We start from the raw sequence: 26,046 nt of genomic DNA, 5'->3' as shown, positions 1-26,046 counted from the left end.
GAATGTAGTTGGTTTTATTACAGTAATTTACTCCAAACATCCATGTAAATTTTATTTTTATTCTTGTCCATTTTCAGAATATTGCATCAAAATAATGATGGAAGAAATGATCTCCAGATGTTTTCATAATGTCATAAAAAAAATAATAAATGATTGATATTACCAAATGAGGAGGCCAGACTGAACTGAGGAGAAGTTCAACATGGTGTCTGCATTTATTAGAAAGGATTATGTTTGAGTTTGTAGGGAAGGCTTTCAATTTGTAAGAAAAAAATGCTTATTGCTGTTAGTTTGAAAGTGATTTATTGTCTCTTAAAAGGACTACACTGTACAGTATATGACTACATTGAAGTTTTTAAGGGTCCAGTGGAGTTAAAACATTTAAAAGTACAAAACATAATCATTGAACTTGCAGTGTGTAGAGAACCGAGTACACAAACCATCATACAGACTCAACAGTTAACAACCAGTCAGTGAATCCTTAATCTGGGCGTCTTTGTCTGCATTTTGGTATGCAGAAACACAGGAGACTATTCATCAGCCAGAGGAACGGTAATTGCTATGGAAACCTCTCACAGCATTTCAAAAGAACAATATCCAAAGGCACCCTGGAGTTTTTCGGTAATTCATTTCAACAACAGCACTGAGGTGATGGGATGTGGTTCAGGTTCAGCTGCAGGGGAGAGACGGGTGGGAGTGGCTCATGGGAGCAGTACTGGGGTAGTCTAATTGGCACAGGTGTTACCTGTCGTCTAATTATTATCTCTCCTCTTGATGCAGTAGCATGCTGGACCTGGGAAGACACACACACACACACACACACACACACACACACACTGGAGCCAGAATAAGACATGCCAGCTCTCAGTTATAATTGTATATTGATTATGTGTTTGAGAAAGTGGACTGTGTGCCCTCCGGAAACACCGGTCAAGTGAGCGGAGGAGTTAAGAGTGAGAAACATGTTTATGTTGTGAAAGCATGCGTGTGGTCAATAAAAAAGGGATGACCTAAAGTGGACAGAACTGCTTGCGACTCTGTTTGTGCTGAGTAGAACCCCGAGGTAACACTGACACCTGCTAAAATTGCTAACTTGCAGAACGCTGTGCAATTATTGGTGATGCGACAAAGCTCTTTCCAAAAACCTGCTCAGTCCCAAAAGATGCACTGGCAGCATAATTGCCCAGAGTGATGCCTCTGATCTCAAGCAGGGGACCCAATATAATACCCCATCTTCCTCTGCTGCCAGTGTTAGTAATTCCACTACAGAGAAACTGTTGTTGGGACTATTTCATGTTACACTGCCAAAAGAGTATTAAAACTGACTTGTGCACTAGTGTTTGATTTGAAGGCCTGTTGAGGCTACAATAAATAGGCCTATCAAAACATCCATTTTGTTTTATTGTTCTACTACTTACTTATCATCATAGTGATAATGGGTACAATGATAGATAAAATTTGACGGTTGTTTTGTCCCACAATGTACCAAAGCAACACTAAAATAATATAGCTATGTGTGCATTGATAGAAGAATTGAAGCAGACATTTAGAAGTGACGCAGATGTTACTTTCCCTCGTAACTTATTAGGCTTTTCTATGCAGTAATTGGTAATTCAGTTACTTTTGAGAGTAGTAACTGTAACTAATTACTAATTTTCAGTAATTTGCACAACACTGGACTTAAACAACCAACATAGACAAGAATTCCCAGATTTATGCCCAGAAATGGGTTCTGAGGAAAAAGCAGGATGTCCCTCCAGTGCAGTGGTTCCCAACCTTTTGTGCTTGTGACTTCTCACAATTAATCAAACTTGCAACCCCTGGTTACACATCATGACCTCAGGAGGAGTTTTACCAAATATACTTTTTTGCCTCCCCCCAGCTGGGAGCCACCTTTCTAGTTAATAGGTCCCGAGATCCAAAAATCAGTAGTAGAGTGGATGTGATAGTATCCTGTCCTAACACATTAAATGGGTAACAGAGTTTCATCTATAGCACCTATTAGACTTAATAGGGAAAAAGCCTCAACTACTGGATATCATCATTACAACCCATGACCCTGCTGAACTGAGGTAAGCAATGACCGCATCTGATCAGCTATGTGCCCTAGCATCTCCCATAAGAGAGCATGAATCCAAGTGTAGACCCTTACAAAATCTTAAAAACACAAAATGTAGATTTAACATTTTAAAAACACTTAGTTAAGTACACAAAACCTGATTTCAAGGATGTTGAAAGTACACGCATAACTACATACAGAGTCACAGAATATCTGTCACAGAAAGATGTAAATCAGTGTGTTCCATGATCACGTCATACAGTAAAATGTCACCACAAATCTAGCTCAGGGAGCTGGTTTTGGTTTTACAGTAACACGAGTGCATATAGGTGACAACCACCAGCACACAGTTTAACTACAGCACTTCTTGTTGTTGGTCTTGGGGGGTTTGCTGAGCTGAGTCAGGCTGGCTCTCTGTAACTGCAGCGCTTGTGGGGAAGTGCACTTGACCCCATCCCAGCCCTCTTGCAGCTCTACCTCTCCGCTCAACAGACCCTGGTAGATCCGTCGTGTGAGGAGCTCGAAGGCCTCCCTCACATTCTGGCCTGTCTTGGCAGAGGCCTCCACGTAAGGCATCCCTAACTGTCCGGCAAGTTTCTGAGCCTCTTCGTGACTCACTACCCTCTCCCCGTGAGCATCTCGGTCACTCTTCTGGCTCACCAGCACGAACAGAACCTTATGTGGCTGCACCCGCTCGCACACCTCGGCATGCCACTCCTTAATATGGTCAAATGAGGCTCGGTTGGTCATGTCAAACACCAGCAGGCCTCCGACCGAGTTGCGGTAATAAGAGCGGGTGACCGACCTGAGGAAAGAATAAAGACAAAGGGCAAAAAAGAAAAGGAAGAGGAGAGAAGGAGATTTTGAATTTCAACACACGGAAACCTCCCAAAACTCACACCAGGCAGTGTTCAGACTTTGCTACCAACTTATTTCCTGTTTCAGTGAGCAAATAATCAGCTGAGTCTGTGCACTGTTTGAGTTGAGCTCTTTTAGATAAGCAGATTGACAAATAGTTTGCTCCTTTGTAAGAAATTGACAACCACTGTGTTTTCTCACCTTTATCATGACACTGTTCAGTGGTGGAATGTAACTAAGTACATTTGCTCAAGTACTGTACTTAAGTATAAATTTGAGGTACTTGAACTTTACTTGAGTATTTCCATTTTATGCAACTTTATACTTCTACTTTATACTTTTACAATTTTTTATACCCTTCCTGTCCAGTGAAAACTATGTATCTCCAAATTTGGTGATTATGAATTTGAATTTTTTTCTGATAAACTGAAGGATTAAAATTCTCCTACTTCTTAAGCTAAATAAATTATTTAAAAACCCACTTGGATTACCGGGAAATGCACAAATCTCACAAAACTGAAAACCGTTTTCATGAAGCTCTTATAGATTATGATGCATTACTGTGGATTAAACTAACCTAACTAACCCTAACTTTTGATACTTTAAGTACATTTTGCTAATAATACTTACATACTTTTACTTAAGTAAGGTTTTGAATGTAGGACTTTTACTTGTGGTGGTGTATTTTCACAGTGTGGTATTAGTACTTTTACTTAGTAAAGGACCTGAATCCTTCTTCTACCACTGACACAGTTGAAAGGCATGTATTTCCCCCTTGAGTCACCGAATGTTTAAACCAAAGTAATAACCTAAAGGGTCCTCTCAGCAGCCGGTTGGTGAAACATTACTTCTTTATTAGAGTACTTCTTCATAAAAACAAAACCTGAAGTATAATACAGACTGATTTAGCTGAGCTTTTAGCTGACTCGTGGGATTAGCAGGCTACAGACGTAGGTAAACAAAAACAGGCACAGTTTGTAATTTGCTGCGGTTCATTCAACTGGAGAACTGAAATAATGAATTTTGAGACAGAAGGGAACATGTCACTCTTAGCTCTTGCATTTAATATGCTGAGAGAGCTGCCTTTTCCACTTTAAGCACTGCATCTCTGTACACACTGTAGACTGATCTTGAGAGGGTGACGGGGTGGATACACAATCGTAGCTGAGAGCAAACACTGATAACAGCTCTGTCGTGAACGGATTAACCAGTGGTAGTTTATTTGGATAGAATAGTTGGATGCACATCACGTCTCTTAAATATTCATCAAGAGAATTGTGATCTTTGTTTTCATTAAACATTTACCATGTTATACAAAGAGACACATATCTGTACTACCAGGCCTGGTGCATACTGTAGGTGTAGGTGTGTGTTTTGATATATTGGGGCATCCAATCTGCTCTAGGGGAGATGTTAAGCTATGACTGGTACCACTGTAGAAGACAGACACCTATTTTGTGACATCATTTGTCACAAGATGTGTTCATCCTCACCTGAACCTCTCCTGTCCAGCTGTGTCCCAGAACTGCAGCTTGACACGGACCCCCGGCGCCACCTCCAGGAAATGGACATAGAAGTCTACACCCACCGTCTCGTTGATGAACTCCAGGAACAAATCCTCAGTGTAGCGTTTCAGCAAGGAGGATTTGCCCACCGTGGAGTCCCCCAGCATGATGACCCTGAACTGGTACTGCCACAAAGTCAAGTCCATTGTTGCTGGCAGTGGGAAATGAGGGATGAGGAGAGCTTGTGGGAATACAGAGGTGTGTAAAAGTTGTGGGACAGAGAGGGGAGTATAGAGAGAGGGACTCAGAGAAGAAGAAAAATATGCAGTGCAGGAATTACAAATGGGGTTGTAAGTAAGGTTAAGAATGGTTAAAGAGGAATAGTGAACAGCCTAGATGGTACCAAAGGGGTTGGAGAAAGAGAGAAATAAAGAAGAACCTGCAAGAGACTAGAACCCCCACACAAGCTTCCCACCAGTTGGTTTCCTATTTGTGACGCTCCAAATGTTGAGAAACTACCAGAGCAGCCACTCCTTATGAATCTCACAACCATTAGAGCAGTCTGTGTCGACATCCCACACTTTTATGCAGTTGATTGTTGCAGCACAACTCCGTCCGTATCATTCTCATGCTGGCTCCTAAAATCCTCCACAAAAGCAGCTATGTAGAAAAATTTGTCCCACACAGAGTAGATTCCAGTATGGCTGCGATTCTCATCTGAGCTGCTGATCTTAACTGCTACTGTAAGCATGTGCTTGTGAGGGTGGTTATGCAGGGGTGTGGACTTCTAAAGTTTGCCTGTTGATACTTGACAAAAGGAGGGGCATGAGCGCAAGGACATAGGAAAGACCAGATGTGGGAGAGAAAGGGGGGGGAGGATTACAAGGAAGCAGTAGTTGCGTTTGATACCATATTGAGGCAAACATTGCAGTTTTCTGCTTTCATCAACTTATAATTACATGCCATCATTAACAATCATAGAAAGTGAGGGTGAGTGTGGGCATCTGTTTGCCCGTTTATTATGTAGTAGTTTTTATCACTTTATGGTCTTGTCCGTAGACTGGAGTTGCAACCAAAAAGGGAAGTTGATAACAATACCGCTTTATATCCCCTGGGAAGCACTAGGAAAGAGTCAGGCGGAGGTGAAACAAGCATTCAGACCCTTCACTAACAGTGAGGAAAGATCGACAACAATGTAAAAAAAACAAAAAAAAACTGTCACAAGTAAAAGTCCTGCCCATAAAATCTCACTTAAGTAAAAGTACAGAAGTATTATCAGACAAATTACTGAATAATTATTACTCATGCATTCATGTTTTTAATGCTGCAGCCAGTCAAGGTGGAGCTACTTTTATCCATTTTATTTATTGAAGAGCAGTTTAATCTATAACAAGGCAGTGTATTTTATAAGCTGATATGTTTTGAATGAAAAACTAGACTTCAACTGGAAAACAGCAATAATCTAAAGCTGCCAAATAAATGTAGTGGAGTTGAATTGTACTGGCTTTGAAGTATAAAGCAGTATAAAATGGAAATCCTAAAGTACTTCAGAGTCTTAGTACAATACTTGAGTAAATGTACTTTGTTACTGTCCACTTCTGGGCTCAGCTAATTTTACTATGATGAGTTTATTGGGGATGTACGTTATGTTTATGTTTACTATATCATTTGATGATGTCATGTCTACTACTGTATGTTTGTGGTACAAAAAATAAATATTAGGGATTCAAAATATATGTATATATATATATATGTTTATACTGGTAATATTTGTGAACATAATTTAAACAGTCATGACTGCTTTGATTGTATTCTACATTTTTTATTTAACAAACCTACTACAGCATAAGAAAACATTAATAACTCAAATTTACTTCTTGTCTAGCAGTTACCCACATATTTAAAATCTTGTCAATTTTTTAGATATGATTCCTGTACTGTAATTTCAAATTTAATACAGTACTCATGAATATTTGGATATTCTTTTGCACCTTACAATGGAAATTGTAATTATTTACTAGTTATTATTGATCGTAAATGTGTATGGTTATTTTTTTCATGAACAAACCAGTGAACACTAAAGTTTTCAATGTCAGGGGTGTGAGAGTATCTTGCATTACTTTTGCTGGCACATAGTTACTGATAAAAAGCAGTTTTCAGCTCCACTAAATGAAGACCAGACTTTCATGAGGAATAAAAATAGATTTATTTTGGATAAACACACATCACACATGCATCTGAACTCCATGAATATACAAATATGGCATGTTTGCCCCACATTTGCACCACCAACAGATAAACGGAAGCATTTATTAAACTTAACAGGCCAATTTGAGCTCATGTCACTCAATTTGACACCTCAGACTCCAAATGGAAGTGTAACTTGGAAGCTTGATGCCTATCATCTGCAGTTGGATGCTACTGATGTTTTGAGATCAAATTTAGGTTTATGTTTTGGTTTTATGACTTCAGTTTTCATATGCCAAGCTTTCTTTTCCGGTTAATAGTGATGACTCAAGTGTCACTTAAAGTTGGCCAGATTGTCAGATGACTGTGCATCAGTAGAATTCATTTGAGGAAGTTACAGGTCAGACATAGCAGTAAAAGGCAATGGAGTTCAAAAAAACATTAGCTTGGTCCATTTATTTCAGCTAACTGTCATTGTTGATGTCAGCAGGTAAAAGGTCTCAAACATTAAAGTCATGCAACCTGAACAAGTTCAGGTTCAAAGCGTTAAAACATCTCAAAGTGCACAAGTTTTCAATAATAACTTTAACGTAGAGATTAAAACCAATTATCCTTGTTATATTGACAAAACTTTAACAATTTACATTATTACAACAGAAAAAAAACCCATAAATAACCCAGTTACAAAAGCATGACTGTGACTTAGTTTTATCTCATGCTTGTAAAGATATGCATGCAATGCAACATTATTTGAAACCAGAGTCAAATGTTGTTTACACACTTGTGAAGTAACCCTGAATGAGTGTTATAAGTTAACTTGTATTAAATTTTAAAGAAGAAATACATTTATATATATGTATATGTATATATACACACACACTCAAAATGTCATAAAATTAATTTGTAAGACAATAACAAGCATTTAAAAGAGGTAAATGTACCAAAGATATGTCTGTCACGACACACAAGCAAAATTGTGACAACACAAGTCTCAAAAAACTGTATGGAGTTTCTTATCAGGATTTCCATACTGTTAAGCATTGGACTGGTTCGCCCTAATGAGAAACCTGATTGCACAGACCCTGATTCACTTTGTCACCATTGCTATTTTTACTGCAAAATACACTGTACATCTCCTCATAATGTTGCCAAATCATCTGTACCTTACAAATAAAAGACATTGCACATACTGTATATTGATAGGGTAATGTCTTCCTCTCACCCTATTCTGTTATTTTCATTCTACAAAAGTTTTCTTTACAGATCTTCAACAATGTCCGTAATTCCCCCACAAACATTTTATCCTGGTTTTACTTATTGCATTAAAGCTGGGGTAGGCAGTTTTCCCTCCACCAGACGAGCATAAACATATGCACGTGCTTCAAACATGCACGCAACACAATAGTTTAACAGTTTACTACTGCATTCACTCACACAACAGAAAGTTTGGAGGCCAGGTGAGCAGTGGGACATTGACTGATAGGTTGTGACGGGAAAAAAAAAAAAAAGACGAGAATATCAACAAAGCAAAATGAAAAGCAAAGTGTGATCACAAGACTATTGTCTGTAGTGCAGGCAAAACTGAACAGCGTATAACCTTATCAACACTAGAGCGAGAGACTTTCAGTGGAAATGAACTCTGCTCCCAGAAGTGGAAAGCGGTGATAGATTTTTATGCATCACTGCGGCTTTGGGTCAGATACTGACCAGTCTCTACACCCTGGTGCTGCTGACGGGCTGATGACTGAGCAGGTTTTGGAGTTGGACAATAAAAGAGACGAGCAGAGCGTGCGTAGATAGGCAGTAGGTAAGTAGGCAGATAGGCCATCATATCATTTCAAGTAGGCTGAATGAAATGATTGGACGGGCTTGCGACAGCTAAAGATACTGGATTTTTCTCTTTTTTTGCCAGAGCATTTGATTTATTGATTGCCGTCAGGATGTAAAGAGAATTTCAACAAATATAACAAAAAATTCTTCTAAAATAAATTGCCTACCCTAGCTTTAAGTCTAATGAACCAACAGAGTTAACGGGATGCCCCTTCAGCTTCATACAATCACTGAATATATTTAGAGTATACATTATTAACAATATATTATAACAACCAGAGTGTAAAAACAGTTTTAAACAATTTTTGGCTTTACAGAGTCAGTTAACGTGCAGCCCAGTATTTCTTCCCAGACCTTGCATTTATCTGCATGAGTGACACAAACACTTCAGACTCATCACAAAGAGGGGAACTTCAGCTCTGAGATGTCAGCTTCAGGAGAGCTGCTGCCACTGCGGTCACTGTAAGTGTCCCTGTGATGGAAAACAAATACAAGAAATTAGTGCTGCGGCAGTAATGCCTGGCAGGGATTGTTTATTGTGATTGCAGGTGGAGGTGTAATGTTGACAATATACTGTCACTGTAAACTGCCACGGATCTTTTGATTTAATTACACTGCATAATAGCAGAGTGCAGATAATGACACAGACTAAAAAAATGCCTGTGAATTGCCATTAGAAACTGTCATGTTAACAAGTCAACTACATCTGAGTTCAGAAAACAACAAATCATGAAACACTAAACGAAAAATCTGGCATTACTTTATTTTATACATTGTGGTTAAAATAGCTAAAGTCGTTGCTACAGCTGCAAAGATAGATTTTAGATTTCAAGCCAACATTGTTGATTTAAGTTAATAAATTTCATATAAAAAGTGTTGCATTGAAAGTGTTTAAACTTTAAATGCAATTTGATGCAACTCGAGTACTTTAGTCAGAGCAGGAAAAAAAAATTATAGAAACTGGTACAGAATTGTGAAAAACCTGATAGAACACAAATAACGAGAACTCACAATAAGTAAAGCTAAACTTATAAGCTGCTGCAGTTTAGTAGTTTTATTCGACCTTCCACCAGATAAATTCGAATGATACACATTGCTGAGTCAAAGTTTACCGTGGAGAAAGGCGACAGCCTTTGGCCATGTAGCTCTGGAGTTTTCCGGCAGAAGCCAGCAGGAGTCCGAGGTATGGAGGAGAAGGTTTGATGGGCCTGGAGGCGAACTCTGGATGATACTGCACTCCAACAAAGTAACAATGATCTGTGACAACAAGGTCGAGTGGATTAGTACAGACGTATTCACCTCCACTTCGTCAGCCCAGTAATAAAACACATGGCTAAAATATTGTCTCATCGGAAAGAAAGATGATTCGATTCAGAGCATGTTAAAGAAAACAGAGATGGTGAGGAAGCTTTTAGGTGATATACATGATACTGTATTCAATAACAGCTGCTTGTTGACACTTGTCTTTAAGAGAACTTTGATCTCACCCTCCAATTCAATGACCTCCATTCTCTCTCCTTCCACATCCTGGCCGACAAACTGAAGACCTTTCACTTCAAAGTGGTGCTTCAGCTCAGGGTTCACCTAAAATGAGAAGAGATTCAATGATTCAGAGGTTTTGGAGAAATAAAGAGGTTATCCTATAATATTTAAAAACTACTGATTCAAGGGAACATCTCAAGTCCCTGTAATGTGTACTGGCTGAATAAGATACTATAGGATATGCATGTGTTATCATGTAAAAAATAAAGTTTACATTTATAAAGTATGTCTGAGGTGGTGGGCTCCCAGATAAAAAAGCTTTAAAACTTGGGTTTGGTCTCTACCTCAAATCTGTGTCTGTGCCTCTCTTCAACATATTCCACATCTCCATACAGTTTTCCTGAAATGATGAAATATCAGTCATCAGAAACATGACAGCCTGCAAACAAACAAACAGTCCAAGAATGCATCTTTAATTCAGAAGCATGCTTACTCAGTACACTGTTGCTGGATTTGAAAATGGTTCTCCTCTTCCCCAACCTCATAGTCCCACCCATCTGCCCGGGGTTGTGTTCTGGCATGTCAATCACCTGTCGAGATAAAACTGGATATTAACACCATTCTGGGGACAACTCTGCTGACACGATGTGATATGAGCACAGCGGAAAAAAAAAAAAAAAAAAGATAACCTACCACTGGGTGTTTGGATTCAGGATTAAATTCTGTGGAGTTCGCATCTGAAAAGAGATAAGCGAAACTGATCTAAGCTCAAATTAACTTCTGGACATGTTGCCAGGATCAGACTACACACAAAAATTCAGCCCCGACTTTAGCGTCACCGACAAATTTCCAACATCGTTTTCTTGATTTCAGTTAATAGCCTCTGATGACAGCAGCAGGTTTTTTTCTGCCTGAGTCAGCCTGTGGAGGAGGGGGGGGAGATGAGCCGCTGCTCTCCCCGCTGTCTTGAGACACTAAATACGGCTCAGCTCAGCTGGACAGCCGCCGGACAGCTTTGACTTTCTCTGTCGGTGTTTACATACAGAGACCACTTCAGTTATAGTGATTGTGAAACCACCTGCTATTAAAACATATCCTTGTATCTTCATTTACCACAGTATACAATTCTCAAAACCCAATCATTTTTCCCCTCCACGAGACCTTCTGTTTACCTACAGTGACCCTGGTAGCTTTATGTTCTTGACATGTTAACACATTTGTTATCTGAGGTTGCCCATACTGTCCTCTTCATGACACATAGGAACGCCTCAGTCATTTTTTTCTTTCTTTTTGGAACATAAGACAGCCAGCATCACACATAGCACTTCTGTAGCCATGATTGACAATTTCATAACCCTCCTCCCCGACGACTTATGAACTTGGGCAAGGTCCCAAACAATGCTTGGTCTGGGTCATACTAGTTGCTATGCTAGTTGCGGTGACCATTGTGAAAGACAAAAATATCATGTAGTCTGCTCCTGGCATAATGTTCTTTAATCATTAAATTAGGAACCACAGGAGTCAAATGTTGCTTAGAAGTCACCCCAGGTGAACTGCGCAATTACTTACCTTCCCATCCAAGAACGTTGCGGGCGAACTCGCACACTGCCAGCTGCATGCCCAAACATACCCCTGCACAAAAGAAGACCAGCAGGATTCTTGCATAATTTGTGCTATTGTAAGGACTCATTTATAAAGACTGAACACAATCCCCACTGTGCAAACCACTTTCATGACTAACACTACTGTATTTGCATATAATTATACAGCGCCTATAATAGTACTCACACCTCTCTGGACTTTTCGTGTTTCATTATTTTTGCAACTTTGAATGCTGTAAATGGAGGTAATTAAGCTTTTTTTTTTTCTTAACAAAAATATTTTTTAATGTCAAAGTGAAAACAAATCTCTACAATGGATCTAAATTAAGTACAACTATAAAACACAGAGTTAGTGCATAAGAATTCTCCTCCTTCGAGTTAGTATTTAACAGAGGAAGCTGTCACAGCCTTGCGTCTGTATCAGCTTTGCATATCGGGACACCAAGTTTTTCCTCATTCCTCTGTGCAGAATTCCCCAATTGGGCATTGTGAGTGGACAACAAATTACAGCAAACCCTGCTACGAATTCTCAACTGGTTTGAGATCTGGACCTAATTATTTTTTATATACTTATGTATTTAATTTTAGACATGTCCCATTGGTTATATTGTAATAGATTAGTATCAGCTAAAATCTTAACTGTGTTTTGCCTACATCAGCCTGCTACATAGCTGCTCTGGACACCCAGTGTGAGCGTTTCCCTGTATATGAATGTTACTCGGGCGTAGCAGTGTGAGCGACTGACACCTGGATTGGAAAATACATTGATGTGCTCAGAAGTTAATAAATCTGTTATCTCACCTCTCTCTTTCTTTTTTAGCAAAGAGAAGTGTACAAAAACATTCAAGTGGCAGCTTTTTAAGTTTTAGCTGGCACTAACTGTTGTTGTCACTGGTTAAAATGAAAAATGTCAGCAGCTGCAGGTTATATCAGCTGTTGCTAATTGATGTTAACACTACTGAGCGTTTTTGTAGTCCAAACAACTCCGACAGAGTGATACATCTTCTCTCTAGCTGATTGTGTCACATTAGTTTCAGGAGTCTCCCACCAGAACCTTCAGTATTTGGATTAAGTAGCACAGGAAAAACAAGAAGTGCTAAATTAAGACTACACCTGTTATTTTAATGCGCCAGATACATATTTCATCAAAACTGCATATCTTCTACTGCTATGAATAATTATTTTCACTATGTATACAGGATGAATTAGACTTTCTTCTACATGGTCACATTTTCAGGTTGTATTATGCACTGGTCAGCTTAGTATTGGTAGATACTTGTTATTAAAGGACTCTGATGAAAAACTGTTTTGATCAGGACATTCCTACTAAATTTACCTAAAATATTAAGAGATTTGTTTTCACTTCTCTGTTAAGCTGTGCAAAAAAAAACAGCTACATCCACTGTGTCAATGTTCAATGTTGACAAACAATAAAACATGACAACATCCAAAGCAGCAAATATTTTAGCAGCGCTGTAGCTTTTAATTCAAGTGTTTTACCCACAAAGATTAGAACCGTAAAACCAGTATGACGCTGCATACAAAAAAAAGCCTCAAATCATATTCATTATTACCACTTCTTAAGCAACAGTCGACACATAAGAAGAAACAAACCATATTCAACTGGTTTTCTTATACTACACACATATAATACAATGACTGCTTGTGCACTTGTGTGAAGAAAGTCAGCATCGAGAACTTATAAGATGAAAAAAGCGTGAATTCTTTTCTCTCTCACCAAGAAATGGCTTCTTTTGTTTCCTCGCCCAGTTAATAGCCATCATCTTGCCTTCTGTCCCTCTCACACCAAAACCTCCTGGTACCAACACACCACTGTGGTAGGAAGAAAGAAATTAGTCTCAGCTCATTTCATAATGTAGTCCAGATTATTTTTGAGACCAACGTTACGCAATGTAATGACCTGTGTACAAAGACACATTACTGATAACGGTGCAATGACTAAAAGACAGTTTTAGAGGTAAAATCTAAGATGATTTTGTACAAGACATCCAATATTTGACTACTATTCTTGAAAAACTACATATTTTCTTAGAATACTTGGTGACTAAGACATTGATTGACATAATAACTTTTACAGATTCAATCATTATATATTAAAAATGCAAAATACTGGCCTGTTATTGTAACAGTCAATCTAATAAACTAGTTGAACATCATGCTGTATGGATACTAAACCAAGTTGCTATTGTGCTTGCATTTGCAAAACTTTGTGAGATGCTATGTGTTAATAAATGACTGATCAAGATACACTGGTTTACTCCGTGGACTTTCAAAACTAATCAATCCCAAAAGCTAACTCAAAAAGCCTGCGTTTGTTCATTAACAACAAAACCTTTACAATCCTATATTTACTCATTGACAGACTCAGGCCATGAAAATAGCTACAAGAGCCGCAAAATTAACTCTTATACTTTCCTTTCATTTTTGCAATATGAAGCTTTACAGTACATTAGAGGTGTAATCTATACATTAAAATGTAGTAGAACATCAAGCATTTCTAAAAAAGCACAGCTGCATAACCCACTGGGCACGACGGCTCTCTGTTGCCATCAAGTGGCAAAAAGGAGGAAAAAATGAATATTGATGGTCGTTAAGCTCTATATCATACTAACAAGCCTACTGGCATCCATGTTCTCCCTGGTTTATTTACTCACTGAGCACTGCAGAGTTTTTGCCATGCCTCGTGATATTTCACTGGCTCATCTTGCAGAGTGGTAGTCTCCAGGTCTGCAGAATCTATGTACTGTAATAGCATCAAACAGCGTCGTTAGGAAGGAGATCAATCAACATCATGACAGGGTAACTACTGTATAAATATGAGAATATCTAAGGCAATATACCAGTTAAACAAGTGTTCAGTTACAACAGTCAACACATAAAAACAGCAAAAACATGATGATGCCAAAGTTGGGAATCTTAATAAAAAAATACAAGTTTGAAATGTTTCCATACCTTGACCTCTAGTTTATGATTAATGGCGAGGGCTGAGTGCTCTAGGGCCTTGATAACAGAGGTGTAGGAGTCTGATAACTTTGTGTATTTTCCCACTAGGGCGATAGAAACATGCTCCAGGAGACGGTCAGATCTGAAAAAGGGAGTGAGATGATACTGACCCCATGCATCATTTAATCAACTCAGCTGCACAGAGAACAATAGAGGGTACAGTGATGCTTCTTCCACTTCCAGTATGCAGCACTGTAGTGATCGAGGAACATTTGTCTTTCAGAATCCTACATTTTTTTGGTTGGCAAGCGTCCTAGAAGTTTCTCGGTAATTAAAACGACTATCTCATAACTGAAAGGTAAATGGTTTGTGTCCATATCCTTACTTTCCTTGAGCAACACACAAAACCAAAAAAAAATAAATCAGTGGCTAAAGCCCTTTCCAGACATGGAATAAAGAACATTGTTGGCTTCATCTATCCATTAAAGTGATGACTTTTTGTCATTCAGACATGTCTTTTGTGTAAATGTTTCTTACGGCTTTATTCAGACATGACATTTACGGATAGATCTTTTATGTAAAAGTGACTCTGATGCTTACTCAGACATGAGACCAAACACGTTGAATTGGATCAACGTAAAAAGACAACTTTCCTCACCTGTCAGCCATCTCCTTCCACTTTGTGAGCATCTTTCTTGGCCTCATTTCGATAGGCAGGTTCAGCCGGTGACAGAAGTAGCTCACGACACCCTGGTCCTCCAGCAGCAGGGGCACTCTGTAGACTGAAGAGACATCATGGACACAGATCACCTGGAAAGAGTTACAAAACATGTTATTTCAGTTTTTAAATGACAGGAAGGCTGAGCAATTGTTTTTACACTGTGATTTTAATTTGTGATATATGATATAATACTATCCCCCATAAATAAGCTATCTGTTAAAAAAAAGCCTTGAAAATTACTCAACATTGAAATAAATAAAAATAAAAATAAGAAATAAATCATAGGTATACTGTTGTTGATGTAGTAGTGGCTTGTGTGTTTATTTTTTAAATTACATTTCATTTTCAACATTTGAGAGTCGCATTTTTCAAAATATACACCGGAGCTTTAAGTGTGGTTGATATTTCATCAATTCTGTGGCACGCCTCATTGATTCCAGCCGAAGGAAGTCTGACTCATCAGCCAGAGCCGACGACTTTCGCAATCATCAAGTTAAAGATTTAATAAAACTTTACTCAACCGTCATTGATGATAGCATAAACTGAAGGAGAAGTTATCCTTATAAGCCCGGGTCCTTCTTATATGTAGACCTCTTTTATTATCAAACACAATTCACAATACCACAACTGCAGACACATGGGGTCATAACTTATTTAAGCGACATATACTGCACACAGAGCTTAAATTGAGGTTGTTTTAATGGACAGAGATCACAGTACTTCACCTGTGTGGGCTCCACATGACAGAACATGGAGATCTTCTCCTTTACGGCCGTTTCTAGTGGCGTTGAACAGCGGCACATAATCTGACAAAGAATAATGTATATTATGTTAAAAAAAATAAAATAAAACAATACTAGACCACAAACCTGAAGATTTCTCTTTAAAGTGCATATTCTGTCAGACTTTTGCTTATATATTTGGTTGTGTTTACCGTGAGAAGAATGCATAATTACGCTACTCAACTACACACAAAAGGGAAAGGAGGGGCATGGCATGTTTGTATCTGGGGTGCAAGAAGCTTGGGAACAAAGTATAATCTGACTCACCAAATCTGGAGACAAGCCCAGACCTCTGAGCTCTCGCACACTGTTCTGGGTTGGTTTAGTTTTCTGCTCTCCTGTGGTATTGGGCTGAGAACATGAAAGTAAATTCACCTCAAATTGGAGCACAAATGTGTTTGCAAAATAAACAAGCTGATAAATGTGAGGACACCGCAGAAGTTATTCCACAGTTCTTAAAAACAGACTGCAATGAAGATGCAGTCATCCTGCCATTATCGCACTTTCTGTGATTCCTAATGGTTAGTGTGTCCACCAGTATGACATACCTGTGGTACAAGGCTGACATGGATGTTGCAGAAGTTCTCCCTCTTCACCTTGAACTGGAACTGTCTGAAGGCCTCAATGAAGGGCATGCTCTCAATGTCCCCCACTGTGCCTCCCAGCTGTTGACATAAAACACTAGCTCAGACTGCAGAACTGCATGCATGAACACACAGGCTGGTTCTCAGTACCTTACGTAACCCTAACAAAGCCTTAACAAGTACAGAATGTTGTCAGCTGCACTGAGCCCATAATACTGCCAGAGCTGTTCTTGATGTGTGCCGAAAGAAAACAATTGCTGGAGGCAGGGTAATAATTTAACTTTGTTTATGCGGCTCTGACCCTTTGCCGCTACAAATTCACTAAAGATGAAATATCTTTGCAGTGCATATTGGCAAACAAACGCTGGCTTACAGAAGGACAGTTTTACAGACTCTTCTCAACAAAATCAATTTAATTCAATTATACTGTTTGATTTTTCTTTTTTTTTTTTTTTTTACAATGTCTATTTTTCTGCTTCACTTGACACACCCATTTGTGCAAGGTTCAGCAGTTTCTCACACTGCTTGCAGAATGGTGCCAATATTTTCTATCGCTTCAGGCAACATGCTCAGTTTAATTTCTGATCAAAATACTCCACCATTCCTCTTTAACGCAGTAGAAAAATGCCCTGGTCAATAATGACTAAAGAGTGGTTCATTGGAGTTTTAATAAATGTAACACTTTTGACTTGACATGGTGATTTTCAGTGTACTTTCACACTGAATGCAAATTTGAATGCCCAGTCTTCTAGTGCACATAAACCCCTGCTTGCTGAAAAACAAATATCTAAGAAAAATGTACCTCTATGACACAAACTTGAGGCTCCACACCATCATCATCTACTGAGATCCCGGCCTGCTTCATCACCCACTCCTGGATGGCATCTGTGATGTGGGGCACCACTGAGAAAACAGATTGATAGAATAATATTAATATAAATCAATTCAATTCAGTTCGATTTATATAGCGCCAAATCATTACAAAAGTTGTCTCAGGGCACTTTTCACATGGAGCAGTTCAAGACCGTACTCCTTAATTTACAGAGACCCAACAATCCTCTAATGAGCAAGCACTTGGCAACAACGGCGAGGAAAAACTCCCCTTTAACGGGAAGAAACCTCAAGCAGAACTGGGCTCTAGGTGGGCAGCCATCTGCCTTGACCAGTTGGGTTGAGAGAGAAAGAAGGAGGGAGGGAGAGGGGGGGGGAGAGACAGAGAGAGGCATAATAACAACAATAATAACAATAATGATATGACTAGTAATAATAATAGCAATAATAGCAGGAGAAGGTGTCAAGGCAGGACACCCACAGGACCACGCCACCATTCCCTCAGATTCTGGATGTCAATACAGTGCTTGCCAAATTCGTTGTTATAAAGACAAACTGGAAAACACAAATACCAACAAGCCTTGCTGTGCTGCCTGTATGGGCACATATAGCGTCTTCCAAAGGTCAGGGCAAGGAATTTAAAGTTATATAAAAACACACATAGAGCAGCTTTAACCAATAACCTGCTTGTGTATCAAGGTCTCAGCTCAACAACAAATAGTTACCAATAAGCTAAATACAGCGGTGTCTAACCTTGCACAGTTTTGCCCAGGTAGTCTCCCCTCCTCTCCTTGTTGATTACCCATTGGTAGATCTTTCCTGTGGTGAGGTTATTGTCTTTGGTCAGACGGATGTCCAGGAAACGCTCATAGTTTCCCAAGTCCAAATCCACCTCCCCACCATCATCAAGAACAAAAACTTCACCTGTTGAACACAGATATTATAATTATTTGTCATATAGCAATTATATCTTTGTTTGATAGCTGAATGATCATCTCAGGGGAATTTGTATTTTTTTTATTTTTAATTAAATACTTTGCTCACTGACACAAAAATATCACATGGAAACAGAGAAGACCAGCAGGTGGTTGATCTCATGCCATTTAGCTGAGGGTGGTTTGTGTACCCACTAGGCCACCATGCTGCCCCACTACATCTTGTCAAATGTTAACTGTAGGACTCAAAGACACAATCAATAAAAAAAATAGCAGTTGATATTTCAAAGTAAATAAAAGCAACTACTCACCGTGTTCATAAGGTGAAAAGGTGCCGGCATCGATATTGATATAAGGATCGATTTTGATGGCTGTGACATGAAGGCCGCAGGACTTGAGGATTGTTCCCACGCTGCTGGCAATGATGCCCTTACCAATGCCGGATATTACACCACCAGTAACCAGGATGTACTTCATAGTGGCATATAACGACTAGAAACAAAATACAAGAAGGAACATATCCAAGTAAATTAAACCAGCAAGCCCAAGAAATGTGTCCAACAAAACCTGCTTAACCGCCTGTCAGTTGTAGAGGTGATGCAATACAGACATACTGAACTTTACCGAATGGATTACTAATATTGTACGTCCCAATCAATATAATTAACAGGTGTATTGACCGTGCAACTACAATTAGATTAAAAAAATGATTTATGCATTTCTCATTAGATCAATTTCTCATTAGAAATTTTAAGTTTTACTCCTTTGTTTGCAAACCTTTATACTGTAACTTTAAAGAAACGTTAAAACTTTCAATTTGACAGTCTTGTTTTGAATTTTGGAGGTGGGGCTACGCATTTGTTTACATCTGGATGGCGGGCTGTGTCTTTACAATACCCGGGAACAATGACATTGACAGTCAAGTCACTCCAACAGAAACAAATGTTGTCTAAGTTGTTGTTCTAAGTTGAATGTGTGTATACGACTGTACACATCTTACAACCATATCAGGGTTACCTTTGTGTACGATCATAGTATATGAAATGTAGTGGCGGGAACACGCGGCACGTTAAGCGCGCAAAGAAGAAGGAAGATGATTCCTATGAGCTTCCTGTGAAAATTCCCTCCAACAATCTTCACATAATGATGGCAGTCTTAATAAAGAAATCAATCAGTACTTCATTAACATTGTATAAAGTACTTAAAGCGGAGCGGCAGGGAAGTTTGACCTAGCTTAGCTCTCAATCCCCCAAACTGCCACAATCATCGTTTCCCAAGCTAGACGTTGCCTTTTTGAGACAAAATGCTAATCGACACTGAGATAAATATGTACAGCCTGCGTTACCTACACAGCTACGAACAGTATTTATGTTAGCTAACGAATGGCAACAATTTCTTAGCGACTAACTTGACAGCATATTTAGCTGTTTAGTGACTCTCTAGCATACAAACACTGGTGCCATTAAAGCCAACTTACCTAGCGCCTAAAGAGAAACTGGCGTCGAAGGCTGATTAACAGGTGATTGACAGGTGATGTTTATATCTCCGTAACTTTGTCTATTTATGTCTGTTTACGGGTCACCAGCTGTAGTGGCCCCACCGCGTTTCAAGCACGTGTAGGGGAGACTGACGGCTGATTTCTTCTTCTCTTGTTTTTTTTTTAAAGGCAGTTAGCAACCAGTGTACCGCATTACCGCCACCTTCTGCTTCGGGGTTTGGACCAGATATTAAATCCTATAAATCCTGACTGTCTGAAGAATTCAAATACATTTCTACTGCATGACCCACTTGACAGGTTCATTCATATTTTTATAGTAAGATCCTTAATTCCAGCTTTGACTGAGTTCTTGTTTATTAAGTTTTCTTCTAGTTTATATTTGTATCATATACAGTGTGTGCAATATATAATGCATATTTGTATTTTTTATTTCATCTCTATCTTATCTTTCTCTTCTCTCTCCTTTTTTTATAATTGTAAATATTTATTTCTAATTGGAGCTCGAAGAATCCAAATTTCACTACCTTCAATATTGCCACCCTCTGTGTTGCAGAGCTCTTGAATCTTGAATATATTTATTACAACCCATGATTAGGCCCACATGCACAACAGACTCCTCAACCTGATGTTTAGTAATGCTCATAAACCAGTTGGAATTACCAAGTTTTATTCTGTGACAAATTACTTCTTCTTTCCTTGACCTACATGTTTCTAAACTCTATGATCAAAACTCAATCAACCCTCCGTTCTTGTACTACATCAATGCAATTTTCCAATGGATATTATGCATGGATGTATGATAAGAGCTCTTATCAAACATCCATGTTATTATGAACCTTTCCCTTTGTTGACTGAGCCACTTCCTCTTCTTCTTTATGTTTATTGGCAGTCGCAAACCAGTTTACAGGTGCATTACCGCCACCTACTGGATTGGAGTGTGGAGCATAAGCAGACATGAACATTTTCTTTTGTTCAGTGGTTGAAGAAGTATTCAGATCATTTACTCATTTACTTAAGTAAAAGTACCAATACCGCAATTAAAAGTAAAAGTCCTCCACGAAAAATCCTACTTTAGTAAACACACATAAGTATTAGCAGCAAAATGTACTTAAAGTATTAAAATAAAAGTACTCATTTCATCTCTGTGACTGATATATTATTAGTTATGACATCATTAGATTATTAATAATTATTAATACTGTACCATCAATGTAAAAGCAGCATGTTACTGTTTGTGTTTGAACTACTTCATATATATTTAGCTAGTTTAATCCGACCTAGGGGTTCCCAACCTAGGGGTCGGCCCCTCCAAAGGGTCACCAGATAAATCTGAGGGGCCTTGAAATGATTAATGGGAGAGGAAAGAAGAAAAAACAAAGTTCTGGTACACAAATCTGTTTTCAGTTTTTTGGGGGGATTTTTTCTCTAATCTTTGATTTTTGGTGAAATATTGGCTCATTTGAACATTTATTGAAATGAAAACATGAGAGTTCAGAGGGAATAATAACTATTTGGTGGAGCTGTTAACAACTCATAAACATCTGAAATGTGACCCAACTACACACTGATTTTTGTCATTTAATCTTTAACAATGTGTTGTATTTTAAAAGCTCATTATATTTTCCACTGTGTAAAATCTTCATCTGAAAATTAACTATTAACTAAAGCTGTCAAATAAATGTAGTAGAGTAGAAAGTACAATATTTCCCTCTGAGATGTAGTGTAGTGGAAGCATAAAACAGCATATAATGGAAATACTCCTGTAAAGTACAAATGCCTTAAAGTTGTACTTGCGTTCAGTATTTATGTTTCTTTTAAGTAGCTGATTAAAAGCCTGTGTACTTTCCATGATGCCTTCCCCAGCAGACCCCTAATAGGCCTATAATGTCATGTTTATAGTGCAAATATTAGCTCCCTTCACTCGTCATCATAGCTGCTACAATCTTGCAGTTCAGGTTCAGCGGTTCTGGGCGAAACATTTCTCCCCAGTAGGAGCCTACAGCTTGTTTCCTTCCGTTTGTGTGTGACTTTAAAACATTTACGCCCTTTCCTGAGCCCCTCAGGCAGCCCTTACTCCAGGATTTGTACCACCCCCACAGGATCCACCAATCAGGTGGATGAGTTCAGGCTTGGTTACGGAGAAGTCTTCCTGAGAGGCAAAATTATGGGCAATAAATTCCCAAAATACTTATAAGGTTTTCACTTTACATGTATTGGAGTCAAGCAACAAGTATTTCAAGGTCATTGTAAGTTCATATAGTAATAGGGTCGAAATTAATTAAAAAATATTCAATGTCCTGATTATTTTACACTCTCTAATTTAGTCAAAAGCTATTCCTCTATTCTTTATTTTTATTGTTCAAGTAATATTCTCACCACTAGATGGCATATAATTTCCACAGTGCGTTATCTCATATATATATGCAGGCTAAATTTAGCTTTTAATATGCATAAGATTACTTATAAATAATGAACCCAATAATTTTATGGAAGTACATGAGGTTGCCTATCAGTTATTGTGACATAGAGATCAATGCAGGTGTAAGCATATAGGTAGCCTCATAGATTAAGGCTTGGTCAAATGAGCCACAACAAAATACAGCAGTGCCCCCTCAAAACCCCACTTACAACTGATACTAAAGTTTTCCTTCATGTATTCACGGATGTGCTGCTCCAGTTTTGCTATGGGTAATGAGAGTGGTGATTCTAATTCATTTCTGTCCATGATCTTGATCTAATTAAAGACCTCATCCCTGCCACCTCATTTTCGTAAGCTGTTCCCTTCAATTACATCTGACAAGTGAGCACAGACACGCATTAACCTCCTGCATGAAGAGGTTCTGTGCTTCCCACATCTCTCTGCAATCTTAAAATAACAGAGAGGGCAATTCAACGGTAATTCCACCTCTTTGAATTCACCTTTTTGGGAAACACATCTGAGGATGGCAGGCAGTCATTTGTATCATCCACCTACAGTATGTTCCTGTTTTCTGTTAAAGACCACGAGATAGTGCCATACAATGCCATGTTGTACAGCGTGTTTTGGTCACGTGTCTGACTGTGGCCAAAGTCAGCTGTGAATGCTCACGCTTGTTTGTTAATGATTATTTATAAATGTTAATCCTGAAATACTTTTTACCTTCCACAAAGAGCCGAAGGGAGGCCAACGAGTCTGGTGAGATCTGAATACTGAATGAAACTTTACTCAAAATATCTCAAGGCTATAAGTCTTTCAAAGGGGGGAGATGGGCCTGACCTAATTTATCCACTGAAATCATATTGGACCTCATACAAAATTGATAGACTTTGCTACTGTTAAAATGGACATATCATTATATACATTGCATTGCAGACTTTACAGTGACAGCTGAGGGAAAACAGGTTTGTGGGTTTGGTTGGGAACTCTCACTTTTCACCTTGGCAAAGTTAAACATGTCATTACTAAATCACTTATCTGTTCTATGTAAAAAAAGAAAAAGACTTTTCTTCCGTTTCTATAGTCTCTTATAGTTTAATGTGATGCCAATTATCAGCAGCACAAATCATAAGAAAATGGCTGTTGACTAATGATTCCTGGAGCTAATTTGAAGGACTTCTATTAAATAACAGTATGTTTGCCTTTTTGACTCACATTTAAATTTAACTTCCTCACTATTTTTTTAAGGTTTTTGGAATATTAACTGATCAAATGTGTTCTCTGTGTTACATATTTTACTGTTTGTAATACGGCACAAACTAAACAGTTCATACCAAAAATATAAATGCAAAGTAAGCTGTTCACGAGCCAAAGTTGTGAAAACATTCTACCAAAGTAAAATATCAGTTAGTGTTGGCAGTGTTTTCTTCACTTCCACCCTGTGAAGTTAGATAGCACTGGAGTCAGATGTCATGAGCTACTTCACTCTCAAAGACCTCCAGTGGTTTGGTGAAGTCCAACTCCCAGCTCAAACAGAGACACACAAAGAAACAGTAGCCCACATCCCCCGCACCCCATACACATTATTTATGAATGGGAGTGGTGCCTCTCCCTGTCCTCTTGTAGTTTTGGAATGTGCAAGGTGGTAGATCGATCTAAGATGGGAACACAGATGGCTCTTAAGACACAATGCAGTACACAACCACTCAGAGGAAAAGTGAGCTCTTGAGCAATTAGTGTCATTATGGCTGCTCATGTGCTTGGTGGGCTGGATAAACAGTGGCTGTGGCGGCAAAGGGGTTAGGCATGTGGGTGAGCATGGATAATGATGATCAGTGCAGTACTGCAGCGGAACAAAAACACAAATCTTAACCAGGTGCCGGACAGAATATAATAGGTTTCTCTTGCTCAGGTGAATCCTGAGGTTCAGAGAGCTCTGTGCATCAGGTGTTACAGGGTTACAAACCATCATTGCTGTCAACATTTTTGGCTAATGTGCTATTTTTTTAAATTAATCAATTAATTGTTTAGTCAATAAAATGTTAGAAAATAGTGAAAAATGCTCATCACAGTTTCCCAGAGCCCAAGGGGACGTCATCAAATTACTTGTTATTTTTCCACAAAATCCAATTCAAATGATATAAAACAAACAAAAGCATCAAATCCTCACATGAATAAACATGACAAACTGGAACCAGTGAACCAATTTCCTTTATTTGTGTCATAAATGACTTAAACAATTTTATCATAATTGTTGTCTATTCATTTTCTACCAATCAGCCAATCTTTTAGTTGTCTACTCATGAGTGTTGATACACTCACCGTCATGGGAGCACTCTACTTTTATTCAATACTGCTTCAATTATATTTTCTGAACCAACGTTTTTACCGATGCAAGATCAGAGATACTGCTTAAAAGGTAGAAGTTCTTATGTGACACACACACATACATATAAAAATTCCTTGACAGCTTCAGTGACACACATGTGACGACAAGATCAGGTGCGGTTGTAAACAGGAGCCTAAGGCAAACAATAGGCTCTCTGAGAAATCCAGCTCATAGACCTCTGGGGAAACCCACACTCTGAGTTTCTTGTCATTGTCTTAAACCTAGTTAATACTCTGTTTACGCTACGCGCGTACACGTGTGCCTGTGTGGGAGTGTGACATCTATTGCCTAAGCCACAAGTTATTGAGAAAACAAATGTCAGTTGAAGGGCGTTGTCTGTTTGGTGTCTGCACTGAGAGTTAGTCTTTCCTCTCGCTACTTGGAGCAAATCTAATTTGATTATGAGCACCAGTGAAGAAAGGCATTGAGGGAGAGAGTTTATTGGATAACATGGCACCAAGGATGACAATAGAGAGATGAGAGGGAGTGAAATGGAGAGAAATAGAAATTGAGTGATTTTGAAAGAGAGAGAGGGGAGAGAGACACTCAGATAGAGTGAAAGAGAGATCTTTCCCATGGGGAATGAGACTCTGGATCAGTGCCCGGTATGCCACAGCACTGTCATCTGTGAGCTGCCTTTGTACACGTATGGAGGCCAGAATATCCCATGGTCCTCGACTATTATCCCGACCCAACTCCTAGCATGTGGCCTCCTGCTCTCTCCCTGCTTCTCTCGACCTCCTTCCTCCTGCACCTTTCCCTTTTCCCTTCCTCTACCCTTCCTCTCTCCTCTATCTCCATAACCCCCTAATCCTCCTCACCATCCTCTCACTCTTCCTTTCTCTATCTTTCCACCTAGCCAAAGCACAGCTAGAGGCTGGGCCTCTGCCACCTCCATGAAAACAGATGACAGTGATTTGTTGTTTTTTTTCCCCCCTCCCACTACTGCAGACCCCCCTCCAGGAGAGGTCTGTCTGCCTAGAAGGAGAGGGGGAAATGAGAAGGATTGATTAATTTAAAACGCATGCTCTCCTCTTTTTTCTCCACTGAGCCCCCCTTCAGGAGGACATGCCTGCTCAATAGAGAGATTGAGAGGAAGATCATGGGGGCTCATTCATCAAGCCATGTATTCCATTATAAATAATGTGTGTAATGTGCAAACAAGCCTGAGTACTTAGGCTGTGGCCTTTGACCTGGACTGCTATTATATGTTCTGTGAATGTTCTGTGTTTTTTGATGGTCGAATGATGATACGATCGATATGTCAAGGCCAAGCCAAACAAAGAGAGAATCTTTTGTTGTTCTAATAATGAAAACACAAAGCTCCACATTCTGTTTTTCATTAAAAAGCATATTGAAAGTTTTAAATAAAGACAGGATATGATTAATATAAGGGACACTGAC

General features: G+C 38.9%; 2 protein-coding genes across 2 annotated transcripts; both read right to left on the bottom strand.

The window, feature by feature from the left end:
• Positions 1 to 186: 186 nt before the first annotated feature.
• Positions 187 to 5,247, bottom strand: rab42b (RAB42, member RAS oncogene family). The gene is made up of 2 exons (XM_067600979.1): positions 4,411 to 5,247; positions 187 to 2,864 (listed from the first exon to the last, which is right to left on the bottom strand). Exons 1-2 carry the CDS (start codon positions 4,626 to 4,628, stop codon positions 2,411 to 2,413), a joined length of 672 nt encoding a protein of 223 aa, XP_067457080.1. The 5' UTR covers positions 4,629 to 5,247; the 3' UTR covers positions 187 to 2,410.
• Positions 5,248 to 6,604: 1,357 nt separating this feature from the next.
• On the bottom strand, positions 6,605 to 19,987 carry ctps1b (CTP synthase 1b). The gene is made up of 18 exons (XM_067600969.1): positions 19,817 to 19,987; positions 18,651 to 18,831; positions 18,158 to 18,328; positions 17,376 to 17,476; positions 16,538 to 16,654; positions 16,257 to 16,340; positions 15,933 to 16,013; positions 15,145 to 15,296; positions 14,496 to 14,628; positions 14,198 to 14,286; positions 13,261 to 13,355; positions 11,491 to 11,553; positions 10,615 to 10,658; positions 10,415 to 10,511; positions 10,266 to 10,321; positions 9,927 to 10,023; positions 9,552 to 9,696; positions 6,605 to 8,911 (listed from the first exon to the last, which is right to left on the bottom strand). The coding sequence occupies exons 2-18, from the start codon at positions 18,814 to 18,816 to the stop codon at positions 8,836 to 8,838; spliced, it is 1,767 nt and encodes a 588-aa protein (XP_067457070.1). The 5' UTR covers positions 18,817 to 18,831; positions 19,817 to 19,987; the 3' UTR covers positions 6,605 to 8,835.
• Positions 19,988 to 26,046: the final 6,059 nt, after the last annotated feature.

Source organism: Thunnus thynnus, chromosome 10, assembly GCF_963924715.1.
Source record: "Thunnus thynnus chromosome 10, fThuThy2.1, whole genome shotgun sequence".
NCBI classification, from domain to species: domain Eukaryota; kingdom Metazoa; phylum Chordata; class Actinopteri; order Scombriformes; family Scombridae; genus Thunnus; species Thunnus thynnus.
This window is presented reverse-complemented; position numbering and strand designations above follow the sequence as displayed.